This window comes from Aptenodytes forsteri, unplaced genomic scaffold (genome assembly GCF_000699145.1).
Source record: "Aptenodytes forsteri isolate BGI_AS27 unplaced genomic scaffold, ASM69914v1 Scaffold61, whole genome shotgun sequence".
In the NCBI taxonomy this organism is placed as follows: Eukaryota; Metazoa; Chordata; class Aves; order Sphenisciformes; family Spheniscidae; genus Aptenodytes; species Aptenodytes forsteri.
In genome coordinates, this window is record NW_008794443.1 from 4715504 (window position 1) to 4729273 (window position 13770).

At 41.1% G+C, this 13770-nt stretch overlaps 1 protein-coding gene across 3 annotated transcripts in view; it reads right to left on the bottom strand.

The window, feature by feature from the left end:
- Positions 1-13770, bottom strand: part of GRAMD1C (GRAM domain containing 1C) — a 53524-nt gene that overhangs the window by 23612 nt on the left and 16142 nt on the right. For all 3 annotated transcript variants that reach the window (XR_658097.2, XM_009289672.2, XM_009289673.2), the window contains exons 2-5: positions 12209-12293; positions 8322-8425; positions 6450-6545; positions 5141-5221 (exon numbers count right to left, since the gene is read on the bottom strand). Coding sequence is in view for 2 of the 3 variants with exons in the window: in XM_009289672.2 (XP_009287947.1) it covers positions 5141-5221; positions 6450-6545; positions 8322-8425; positions 12209-12293 (366 nt within the window). In the remaining variant the exon portion in view is untranslated. The remainder of the gene's footprint in view (positions 1-5140; positions 5222-6449; positions 6546-8321; positions 8426-12208; positions 12294-13770) is intronic.

The following is a 13770-nucleotide window of genomic DNA, read 5'->3' on the forward strand; positions in this document are numbered from 1 at the left end:
CGCCGCCGGCCCCGGGAGGGAGCGGGGCGCTCGCGGGCATCGCCACAGCGCCCGTCCCCGTCGCCGGGACGCCCACGGGTGTCCCTCTGCCCCCTCGCCCTCGATACGGGACCCCCCGCATTGCATCGCAAGGGAGCCGCTCCCCCCCAAACAGGGGGAAAGCGTGCGAGGGTCAGGGCAAACCCAGCCCAGCTCAGGACGCGGCTGTTCTCAACCGCTCTAAGAGGGGTTTTCCCTCGGGTGTTTTCCAACACAAGGTTTCAGGCTTTTCAGAAAGCGGCTGGCACAAGCATCCTATTGGTAGAGAACAGTCACAAGGTATTTACTCCTACCGGGGACAAAGTAAACATTAAAACACACGACACACACATATAAAGCAAGGGTCACAACAGCTAACGCCAGCCTCCCTCTGCCACGGGGGTTTGTTCTACAGAGCAACGTGGTGCTAAAAACACATGCATCAACATACAGCTGCCTTACTTTCCCCAGGCATGCTGTACGTTGGAGCAGTAAACTCATAACCACAAACAACCACCTACAGCTGTTTTCACTGAATGGCTAAAAACCACGAGCAGGCATTACATGGTTTCAAAAATACAACTGAGGTGTATCTTTAGATAGCACACCTTTCAACCAGGAATTAAAGGACAGAAACAAAGCCACTTTCACTTCTAATGCCCAATATTACCAGTGTCTTTATTTCCAGTCATAAGAAAGTAACTGGGAAATAGCTAATGTCGCTAATTAAATTCACTAGCACCTTTTCCACCAGTCTGTGGGCAAATCAGACTGCCCTTGTACAGAGAGCTCGATGGCTTGAGGAAAGCAGAGAAACCAAGCTATGCATTTTAAGAATCTATAAAGCTGTTTCCTGTGGTTTTGTGAAGGCAATGTTACCAACTTCTGCTTCTAAAAAAGGATTCTTGCACTCTGCTCAATTATTGCTAGCTCAGCTAGATAAAATAAGTTGTTAATGGTCACAGCCCAAGATCAAACCAGACTTGCTTTATTGTATCAGAAAGGATTACTTCTGAAGGCAAAGCAGGGCACATTTTCTGGGTCAGACTTCTGCTTCGAGAGGATGGTTTGAGAAGCCCCGAAGCTTGAAGGGCTGAATCTAAACATGAATTACTTTGCCCTCTCAAGGTGATGGTCTGTCCTGGGTTTTTCCCCCAGTTCTCTTTGTACACAAAAAGAAAGGCTACAAGAAGCAGCTGGGACACGTTTTTGTCTTTTCAATCGGGAGCATAAAACACCAGTACTTTGTTTCATGCTAGACCAAGTGGTGGCACGGCACAAGCAAATCTACAGAATACCACTGACATAAGCAAAGCCCTGATTTTTACCCCCTATGGACAGATGCAGAAATAAGAATGAGAAACCCCATACAGGTTTATTCCAGAGACAACCCACCACCACACTCCCACCAGGCAACTCTGATGTGGAATGCTGTCTGATCGCTTGTTCGCAAGGGAAAACAGCGAACTCCCCCTCTAACTGCCCAAACATGAAGGTCAGAATCAACCCAAGCCCTCTTTGATCTCTAAAACAACCCTCTGCACACAAAGGTGCAAATAAACACCTCTTTTTCACAACCTTCCCTAACAAGCTGCCAGGGAAAGCAGAACTGCTGTCCTAGTAGACCTTTGCCTCAAGGAGCCCAGCTCATCAGAAATTCTTGGTCCCTTCCCACACCTCTAGACTTACCTGCTTCAATGTCTCTGGAGACAGGTGCAAATCTCTACCCAGCAAAGTGTAAGAACAATAGGAAAATAAATCCAACTCTAAGGAAGAGGACTCATGGGAATTGAGACCGATTAAGTTGAGGTCTTGTTCCATTGAAAATAAGGAGCACTGTGTTTGTTTGGGATTTGAATGACCTGCCTAATTAGATTTTAATTTGTTCCTTCTCCCTTAAACTGGAAGGATATTTGACACCCATAAACTTTAGGAAAATAAAGCAAAAGTATAAATGGCATTGCTTGTACTGTCAAAAGCAGCCATTAGTAAGCTTGCTTTACCAATCTGGAAAGTCTGTTGCAAAACAGGAATTTTGGCTGATTTTATAAACCGATGTATTATTGAAAGCCTCAGTGGATGTGGAAGCAGCTATCTGTTTTATCAAGACCGGTGTCATGTCTCTTTCAGACCTACATTAATGACTCCTTATTTTCCATGATGCTTCCCCTTTGACCAGGAGCATTTAAAAAACAATGGCAAGGTAAAAGCCTAACAGACTCGCTTCTGAGCACATTTTGCAATAAGAATGGGGAAAAAAAAAAGTGGAATTTTCCTTGAAAGAAAAAAGTCTTTACATGGTCATTTTTTTAAAAAAATAGCCTAAGAAAGGACCATCTTAAGAGGAAGGTACCCACTGATTCCCAGAGGAGCCAGAGTTGAAGGGTGCCAAGTGCACAGTATTGTACTCTGAGCAAGATCTGAAGGAGAAGCTATGAGCTAAAGAATTACAACTCAGCTAAGGGGACCAGGAGTCCTACCAGAACAGTGACACAAAGTTGGGGGAGAGCATCTTGATGGCCTAAGTAAGCTTAGGCATGGAATGGCATGTAACCATTTACTGTTTTTCTTACACAATGCAATGTAAACAGCAAGTCATTTCTAATAGAAAAGCAGACTTCACAGAAGACTACTTGTTCAACTGTCTAGGACACGCGATACTTAAGTACAAGGCAGAATGGCCACAAGATGGAGATCTGGGAAAGGGCATGCTGACCCTACTGAGAAGTTCTGCAGAGGGTAAAAGCTTAAGGTGTATCAGGTAAAGCAGATAGGTCACTCTTCAGAGGCGAGACCTCATAACACGAAATCTATGCCCAGGAAGCGCTGAAGAGGCCAGAGCCAGTGACTGAAAGTGACCTCTGCACAAACATGATTTGAAGCAAATGCAATTCCGATCCCCTGGATCCAAATCCTGCAAATTTGGGATTATCTACCATCAGGTGGTGCAAAGCAGCCCTGCGAGAGCTGCATTCAGAGTTACACTTCTGACAATACCAGAAGGACTTTATTTCATAATTTAACAGTTGGATGTTATCTCCAGGTCTAGCAGATGTACTCCAGACAACTAAATTATCCATAGGCTTTAAAATACTTAGCTATTTGCAGAGGAAACATTAAAGCCAGCTCCTTTTGGAACTGGTTCCAGAGTGAGATTTGTGGGGTTTTGTCACAAGCCTTACAAATTCTGACAGGATCCCTTTGACTACTGGAGCCCAGAAACACCAGGCTTCACATACTCAGGGCACTGTATACCATGCCAGAGCCTCAGATGTATGAGATCTCTTTCAAATGTATGCTGTCCCTGCCATGGGGGGTTGGGGAGAAAGCAGTAAAACTGCTTGGATGCACCAAGGGCTTTCTTTTAGCAACAGGTCAGTGGACAGCTGTCATTGTAGCGGAGTCAGCAGATCCAGCTCTAGCAACGTCAGTTTCTACTTTCACCTCCACAGTGCCCCTCTATAGCTTGATCTAGTTTGCCTAAGCAGTAAAGAATCAGAAAGCAGGCTGAGAGGTGATTCAAACTCATTCTAGCAGAGAATCAGAAGTCACTACTACACTGCAAAAGGAGGAGCTTAACCTAACAGAAATCCTGTTTCAAGAAGTAGCTCCAAACATACCACATTAAAAAGCCCTACATACACCTCATAGCAATGCTCCATTTCACAACTGAGAACTCCAAGCTGAAATTCACATAACGGACTTCTATTTTTCAACATACTTCAGTGAGGATGCAAGGAAGCTAATAACAAGATTAGATGGAAAGAATATGGACAGTTCCCAAGCTACTCAGATGTACTAATCCCTAAAACCTGCTGGTTTAATTCATCTCATTTTGCATGCAGTCCACGCCTTCTACGTTCATATCTATCCTTTAGTTACTGCTCTGAAGTGAAAAATTGTTCTTAATGTGACACGCATTTCAGTGGCAAAGAGTAGAAACGCATGGGAAAAACTAATACTAAACAGCAGAAAGCTTGTTGCCTCTGTTCCAGCCCCTTGGATAGGTCTGTATACCTGAATGCCCATACATTCACTCTCCAGCACCACAAACTAACCAAGTCAATTACCATTCCTGACAAACTTTGCCTAACAAAAGAAAGCAAGGTTAGTTCCAGTTGCACATTCCAGTCAAAAAAATGACATAGTACTTTGTGGTTTTTGCAGCGCTACTGCTGGATTCAAGACAAGATGGTTATGAAGTTATGGTTAAATACTATTTGATATGAGGGATAAGAGATTCACAGGAAACATTAGTTTTGCCTTAAATGGCACTTTCCTTTATTTTCAGCTTTTGTTTGACAAAAAGTGCTGCTAGTCTGCCCTAAAATTCATCTAACAAAAAACTTGTGTGGGTACTACATGCAAGTAGTGCAACAGCTTTAAGCCTTTGGGGACCATTGTAGTGCAGAGTTATATATGGATATTTCAGTGTCCAATTGCAACTGTGTTGAAATATTTAAACAATGAGAGCCATAAACAGGAAGGAATTAGTTTACAAAAATTGCATTATTTACAGTGATGTTCTGCAAAACTGTCGGTACATTTTTAGAAAGAAGATTAGCTTAAGTGTCCACAAATTGCAATATAAATCAAGCTAACTAGCAGAAGTTGCCAAAATACACTTCCATATCATACAGCCTGCCTTTGTTGCATTTATTCAAGGTCAGGGGAGTTGTAATGAGTTGGTTGGCAAAGGTTCAGCTAACTTACCTGAGAAGGTGACTTTTGGCTTCTTCCTTAAAAAGGAAAAAGCTTTCACTGAAAAAGCCTCTTGCCTTTTTGATCACAAATTAGCCATAGAAAATGTGAAGCAAATGCATGCCAATTTAGTGATATCTGCTTGAGTTCGTAGTGAAGAGAAGCATGCAACCTATCTTCAAAGGCAAAATGCTCCATCAACAGCAAAGTTGTAGATAGCAATATGAGAAGGAAAGGATGAGAAGTTTATCTGGGATCTAAAGTACAAGGAGCCGAAGGAGAACATCAGATTAGAATTCTGCGTCAGAAAGGAAAAGCTAACTTCTTAAGGAAAGTCTCTTCTCCTCCAAAGACACATCTGCTTACATTAGAAAAAGATTATTTTGTTACTTAACCACAGGTACCGGCACTTAAAGCTTACCTTATCCAGCAACACATTCTGCCATAAGCGGAAGATACTGAGGTAGCTTCTGTCTCTTGCACTGAATGACGTGAAGAAAAACTGCAGGAAAAACAAGGTGCAAAAAGCTCACCTGTAAGTATTTTCAAGAAAACCAGAATGCTTTCTTGTATCCTGAATACCCTAAGGTTTTCAGCAATGGCATGCTCCTCTCACACTCAACAAACCTGGGCTCATATTCCTCACACGCCACACTTTTTATCACTTTTAATAAGCAAGAGTTAGTTCCCCAATATCCACACAGTATATAAAGACACTTGCTCTTCTGGACATCCAATTGCAATCATTTGTACCTTTGGCATAAAGGAAGAGCTGCCCCTCAAGCAAATACACAATTAAATCTTTCTCCCACTTCCAAATAGGAGGTGGAACAAATCAGAGATGCATATGCCTATTTCTTACAGGCCACAGCCCTTTCCATCCTTCCACCACATACTCCTTTTACTAATCTTTTCACATGAGAAGATGTGAAATTAAAATAATTAAAATAGGAGATCAAATTAGACGCATCATTTGCGGTATTAAAATCTTCCCCATTTGAAAGTTTGTTTAGCAGAGAAAGAGCTTTATCTTCCTTGATGATGAAAGTTAATATTTAGTAAATTGAGAGGTAACAGCCAAATATGAGGAATTCACAAAGAACAGCTCCAGATTGACCCTGGAATTCTTTTTATCCAGCCAAGAATTATTATTTTCAAGGCATTTACAGAAGAAGTGTCATGAAGTGCGTTGTACATAAGAACATTCTGCATCATGCTTTTCAGTTTTTCCAAATACACACCCAAAAACTACATTTCCCAGCACATAAAATTGCACATTCTATGGGTAGTTTTCTCCATGACTCTAAACCCATGGACTGCAAAAGCAGTCCTTTTGCTTTCAGCTATTTTCTTCCAGGGCACTTTAAATCCAGTGAGATCGCAAAAACAAACTCATGGATGCACATTCTGAATTCATGCCCTGAGCTTTTAGTTTTCAAATGCATTTCCTTTGAGAATCAGCAGGACAAGCACTCTGTTACTTTCTGGTTACTGCATTAACACTAGTAGGGGATTCTGCAATCAAACTGAAGTTGAATTATCAAGCCAATATGCACAGGGACCAAACCACCAAGTCTGTCTTCTAATCCTAATCGCATTTAAATATTTGACAGGGACACTACTTATGCAAATTTAAAACTACAAGTGCTCCACCCTGGACATTATCATTTAAAAAAAAAAACAAACCACAAAACCAAAACCACCAAACGTATTTAAATACAGATTTTCACCTTCTCTCCTTTTGTTGCTATTTGTATGGCATTTGGAATGAGCCGAGCAGTCTTCTCCTTTGTCATGAAAGTGATATCCTTCAAGGCAATAGAAATCTAAGCAGAAACAGATTTAATAAGACATATTAAAAATAACTGTTAAGACTAAAAATTTACAGTCACAGAACATGCAAGAGGAACTCAAACCCTGGGATGCAATTTAGTTGAGATCACAAAAGCAATTACGCTCTCCACTGGCTAACCTTAACAGCAAGCATTCCAAAGTAGAAGCAAGGTAAGATGACTTAAGAGTATTTCCTCTTCTTTCATACTAGGACTAGGGAAGCAAGTAGTTCTTTCTTCTTTCCTTCCACTCCTCCAGCAACACTTGAGGATTAAGGGCACAATCCCAGCCACATACAAACCACAGACCTGAAAGCCAATCCCAATCAGTACGCTATATGTAAGGCAGGACATATAGACAAGATAGTCTGTTATCTGCTCTGTCATCTCACAGAAGTTTGCAGTCTAGTCCATTTTCACAGAGGTTTATATGCAGTCCAGACACTGCAAGGAAATCTTCCTGCTTGGGTGTTTGCCTTGCGTATTAGTACTTGAAATGCTTCTGTTTAGAAGAGCATGGTCTGACTGGCTGCAACAAGCCATTTCCACTCAGCCTACCCCATTCCCTTGAAGATAAGACTGTGCTGCTGTTCTGCTTAGAGAAAAGAAGAACATACAGTTGGATCTTGCTTTTTCCTGTGTGTGCAGAAGGTCCTCCACTTATCTCTCTGTCTGCATCAACACAGCCTGCTAAGGAGATCCCAGAACTTGGCTCTACCATTGTAGATGATGAGCTCAGATTGCTTTAAGATATTGCTTAAGATATCACTCTGCTAGGCAAGCAGGAACAAGTTACCAGGATGTATGCTGTTTTGGCTGAAAAATCAGTCTTTGAATAGTTTAGATATTAAAGGGTGTCATTTCAAAGGGATTTTTTTTTTTTTAATCTCAAGTCTACAATAAGAAACATTCAATCATCAAATCCATCTGATGAAATTAAGCTTGGTTTTCAGTTTAGCACTTCTACACTCCCTCTTTGTCTTAAGTACACAAGCTATTTGTTGTCTGTCCTATGTACTTCAGAGCACACATAGAATTTAAGATATTAAGATATGAGCAGTCTCACAGCTGCAGAACATTGACACATCTCTACCACCTATTAACTAGGTTACCTTCCCTTTCTCATTCACTTCCTCATGCTATTTCTACAGCAGATATAACAACTGCTTGAATGAAAAATTTTAGCTCATTAACCTAATTTGACAGAAATAGAGGGCCAACATGTCATGAATATCTACTTTTGCTCATACTGTTCAAAAGCTACAGACCACAATGTAAGAACTTGCAGAGGTCATTTACAGATTCTCTTCAGCTATTCTTAGATGCCAATATTTACATGTGAGACTAAACCAAGTTAAGGTTCAATGCTGGAGAGTTCTTGTACAGGGCAACACCATATACTGTATCATGCTCCTGGTCTTACAAGAGAACATTACGTGTTACATCCCTTTACAGAGCAACTCTCCCTGGTAAGGAGAGGCAAATCGTCATCCAGAAATGTAAAGGATCAACTTTAGCATAACTCCTGAACTCCTTACTATGCTGAACGACTGACTGAGCAGGCTTACTTCAGCATTCAGATGTCTCCAATGCTATTCTCATTTTATGGAGCAACAGATCTGCATTTCCACTCAGGCATGCAGGCTCTTTCTTTTCAGCACAAAGTTACTAGCATGAGATTGACAGGATAAGATTTGCTTGAGGGACTCTTATATCCTGATAGTACAGGACAAAGAAGAGGTGGGATTTAAGTGAGCTAAGAGATCTTACTGTGGTCTCCCATCGGAAAATGTTGCTGTGGAAACAGAGCCAGTTTTCAGAGAGATACAAGCGTCCTTGCAGCAGGATATCCTTCTGGAGTGCACAGGCGTAATCTATGTATAGAGAGCAAGAACAAGTTTACTCACTTATTGCAGCTCAGTTGACCCAAGCCTGTTAACTTAAAATAAGATAAGGGTATTGCAATACAAACAGAAAGCTATTTCTTTCACTCTTCAAAAGTCTGTGAAGGCAGACTTGTACTGGGTTGCATCCAGACCGTTGTTCTGGCAACACCCCAATGCCAGAGTTGATGGAATAATCTGTGTGAGGACAGCACTCCATGTATCACCCCCCCTGTGCATTATCCTGTATTTTCAGAGAAGAGGTATCAGGCAAGATCAGAAGTACATGGGAGAAGTATTCATAAGTCAAACTTCAAAGCACCTAAACAACAGAATACACAAACATTTTACAGTATAACAGATTATACTGTCAACTCCTACATAACAGTACTTCATATGTTGTAGTAAGATAATAATTTTCCACTAAACAGATCCTATCACTAGCTAAAACTATCTGCAGAGTGAGACACAAAGGCAGCTTGAAGCTATCTAGTTCTTCAGGCAGGGGATATTTTCAGAAGCTGACTATCATTTTTATTATGATACTGCCTCTGGCTGAAACATCGCTACTGAGAAACAGATTCCATCTAGAATGCAATTACCCATCATGAGACACCTGCTAATTAAGAACAAGAGCAGAGGATATGGTTGCACTTTTTAAAAACCTCTTTGAGAGAACTTTCATAATTTCAGAGCCTGAAGATTCAAACAAAAGGAATTTTCAGGAGCACTACTGCTAGAAAGTTAACACAGAACGACCCCTTTTGGAAGCTCCAACCTAAAGAAGGTTACCTATGTATAGAAAATACCCAGAATGCACCTATTCATGCAGGTTGTTAATGATTTTAACTTTAGAGGTATCAAAGACTTTTGTTATTTTGAAAAGCATTATATCTGGTATTGTCTGAGCCAGAATTTGATTTTGTGTACAATGAGATGACAAATACAGTTCTTGTTCAAGTACCAAGAGGTTCAGGAGTCCCTCACCATCCTAACTTCAAGGTAAGTTTGCATCTACAGAAGCTTTTATTATGATTTAAAAAATTCTCTTGGGTTTTCCCCTCAAATAATCAAGCGGAAATAAAGTTTCTCGCAACAAGCATGAGGCATGTATACAAGCCCTTGGAGACATAACTGCAAACAGAATTACATAAACTTAAAGAAATCCAAATAAGTGCATGTTTAAAGAGAAGTCAGATACCAAAATGCTGGGAGAGCAGGGAGAGGGAAGGCAGCAGGATTTTGAGGTTAAGGACTTTAGGAAACCATTACCAAGAAGTTTGCATCCAACTTCTATGTTTAGGGGAGGGAGAGGGATTCAGACGTATAAGTATTGGAGGACTGAGCAAGTGATGAGCAACACCATGACCTACCTACACAAAGGAGAATATCAAAACAAAAGAGCGAGATTATTCTCCTTCTAAGTTTTCAGATCCAGTAACTTAAGACACTGCTTGTAAACAACATTTTCAGACAAATTGAACTTAGTGGCACTCCTTAAACTCCCATTTTGAAAGTCTAAGTCACTTCTCTTTCATTATTATATTTCACGTAATCTTTATATACAGTGCTCATTACAGTGGCAGTCACTTTTTTTTTTTAACGGCTAAGTTAAGAACAGGAGCAGTTACAGTTCTTTTGAACAGCAGCAAATAATTGCTTCTTTGAGCACTGTAAAGCCTGTGATAAGTTTCTCTGCATCAAGCAAAGGAAGAGCTCTTTGCTTGGAGGATGCAAAAAGTTCTTCCAAAGGAGCACTGCTTTTTATGGGGTAAAAAAAAAGTATATAAAGTAATGACTTTGCTTCTGATGGAGCAGGTGCTACATTGTTGAGATTAACCCATTACTAAATCTTTCTTCAAGTCCTTGGCAGTCTGTTCATTGAACCTGTGCTTCAGAGTTCGCTCCATGGCTTTCTACACCAATCCTATGCAAGGAGAAACATCAAAATAATGCTTTGAAGTAATATCCTTTTCTTCTGCTTTACTTCTGTACTGAACTCAAGTATTTTAAAAATGCAGAAGGCATTTCAGAGGATAATCGCCTCCTTCTGAGGCTGGAAAAGGACGCAGGGATTTAACTGTTTCTGTGCAAGTGAAAGCTCTAATTTCTCTTCCATTAACCTGGAAGGAACTCAGCATATACTGATAGCTTCTCAATATTCACTTCCTTAAAGGTTGCATAAGATGAGACATGAACTTTAAACAGTCACAATGCCACTTTTGTATAAAAACAACACCCAATTTTTGGACAATGTATTTGTTACACAATGCTTGGGCAACACAGGCAGGCTTACCCGTAAGGCAAGTCATAAAAGAGGAAATAAGGTACACCACTGCATGCAAAGGAGGTAGGGTTACACACTTGCCTTCTTTGGATTTTGCAGTGGAGCAAAACAGGGAGTCAGAGCTCAAAAGGACCATTTCAGTGCCAAGAAGTTACGCACCATAGTTTGGTATTCTCTGCCACTTGCTTCTCTCCCCTCCCACCCCATGCACTTATCACCCCTGCTCTTCCAGCTGAGCTGTACTTCTATGCCTGCACCCATGTCATCAGCCTATGGATAAGCTAACCTGGTATACTGGGCTGTGAAAAGCCTTCGCTCAAGGCATGAGCCAACCCAGAACTAAGATCTGCACAGCACAGCACCAGATAACGTACTTCATGCTCAGTACTAGCCTGGGCAGTGCTACAACTGCACAGACGAGCCTGGGTCATAAAACGTTTTTATCTGCCCTCAGTATACTGTGTTGACAAATCCATCCAAGTGCACAGCATTATAAGTCAGGATAAAATGAAGACTGCTTTGTGTTTTCCAATGATCTCCTATAATGGCTGATGGGAATTACACACTTAAATACTGCATTTTATGTCCTTATACCACATAGCTGGCATTTGTCTCTGAAAAGAGTCTTTTAAATTACAAGCACCCCCTGTGTCACTCAATCCCAGAAGTCACATTAATCAAGGTGCCTAGGGCAAGGGTCTAGGCTTAGTTCCAGGGAGCAAGGGAAAAGCTTCTGCTAAGGATGATCTACCTACTTAACAGGGTCACTGAAGCAACATCCCTTACCTTTGTATCCAAGTACCAAACCATTACAACTATGGAATCATTCCCTCCTCCCCCAACATCTACGGCAACTGACTCAGCCATAACTATTGCCTCTTTAAAGTAAAAGACAGGACTCGGACACTCACAGGATAGAAAATAAATGGTTATGACACTGCAAGAGATACCAAGTTGGTTGTCCACGGTGGAAAGAACATAAAACAAATTCAATGCTCTCAGGATTTAACTCTACCTCTTCTCACACTTGCATCACACAAGCCCATCAATGCACATATGTTGGGTTTATGTGCTCAGTGCTCACCCTGACCCTGCATAGTGATCTTTCTTTCCACAGCTTGTCAGCTAACAGCTGTCACACAGGCACATCTCCACTGCTGTCAGGAAGGGTTTTGTCTAAAAACCCACTAAAAAGTAGTGGCAGGAAAAGACATTAAGAGGCTCCCATCCCATACCTAGATAAACTGGAAGATTGTGTATCCTCTCCTTCACTTCTCAACCCCCAAAAGGAATTTGTCCTTTTTCACAAAGCAGGCAGTACAGGAGAGTAGTATGGACTTGACTTTCCCTGAAGGTATTTGATGCTAGCCCAGAGACAGGAATGTGTCAGCTGTAGTTAGAATTTGCCATAAAAACACACCTTGGCACTGCTGCAATCTGGAGTTATTAGCCAGAAGACAAGCACTTTTGGTGTGATTACGTCTTACCTACTATGAGTCTCTCCGAGTCTGGCAGATGAGAAAACTGCCTCTTGAATTCCTCGCTCCTATATTTGTAAGTGGAACTTGAGAGCTGCAACAAAGAATGGTAAAAGGTTAAGCAAACAGGTTTATTTTCAGCCATCAACTGTCTTCATACTGGATGTGTAATTTTATCTTGAAGAACAAATGAACATCAAAAGAGCAATGAAGAAAGAATAGGTGGTATCTAAATGTGATCATCTCTGTAACTTCATACTTGCTTATGTAAGATTGTGCTTCCAGTATTTGGGATAGGATGGGCCAGACTGTTCCCTGCATCAGGCCAGATGCCAATTACAAGGCATTACAGTTGTATGACAGCAACCTGCTCCACTCATAAGGACATGAGAGTCCCTTCCAGGGCTAAGACTTCTAGCACAGGCTAAATGAAGAGGCAGCAAGGCCACAACACAGGAGGTGACAGAGCAGATCAAGTCCTCATGCAGGCCACTAGCTGGACACAAAGACACAACCTAGAACACCAATTTCTAATTGGGTTACCATTTTGGGAATACTACAATGCAGTGGATTTTTTGCCAGTTGCTATAATTAGACCTGTAGGAATAAAGGCCAAAGTTTCCTCCAGTAAACACAAATAGCAGCATCACCTCTTGATTTCCTGCCCTGTTCTACATTTCACCCCATATTTAAAAAGATCATTGTCTATGGTGCATTTAAGATTCAAATTGGGCTGTAAACTCACAGCAAAGAAGATTAATCTTGATGGACTTTAACTCCTTATTCTCATAAACGAATGCCCCCGCCCCCATTCAAATAAAGAGCTTCAGCATGTTCTCCAGAAATGACTCTGCTGTAAAAGCCCTGTTTTTCATTTCACAGTAATAACAAGGCCGTATTTTTTTCTTAACAGATGTTGGCCACTTATTTTTAGGGGCTGTCCTAACCAAATGCTGTATAAGGCAATGACTCAGATGGACTATAGCTAAGACAAGAAGAAGTCACTTTCAAGTGTTACCAAAACCAGGTATAAATATACTATAAAGGCCTCTTTTACACCTTTTTTTTTTTAACCTTTCTAAAGACCTAAGTACATGGCTACTATTCTCTCCTTGAGCTCCAAAACTTGACATTCACCATTAAACCCATCTCTACCACAAGATCAGTGGCTATTTACATTTAGGGTGGGGGAAGAAAGAAGAAAGGAGGCAAAGAACCACTTTTGACCATATGACCTTGCAGCGTGTTTACTAAAAAAACACCCGGTTTCAGCACATTCCTGCAGTGTATATTAGTTGGTCACTACCCTTTCATTACATCTGTGCTTGTCAAAACAATGCCAGAACAAAGACAGACTTATCTTCAGCTTGAGGGTCTTCTAATAAACTAGTGTAAATAGTGCCCCCACCTCATCAAGATTCTCACATTTTGCTATTTTCCACAGAAGAGATTCCTGCTTCTTGCAGTTCAAAAGTTCCCTGAACACCACCCTACACACACACACACCCTATGATGGTCTGTCATCTACCTATACTTGAGAATTGAGCTCTTTGGCCACAAGAACACATAAG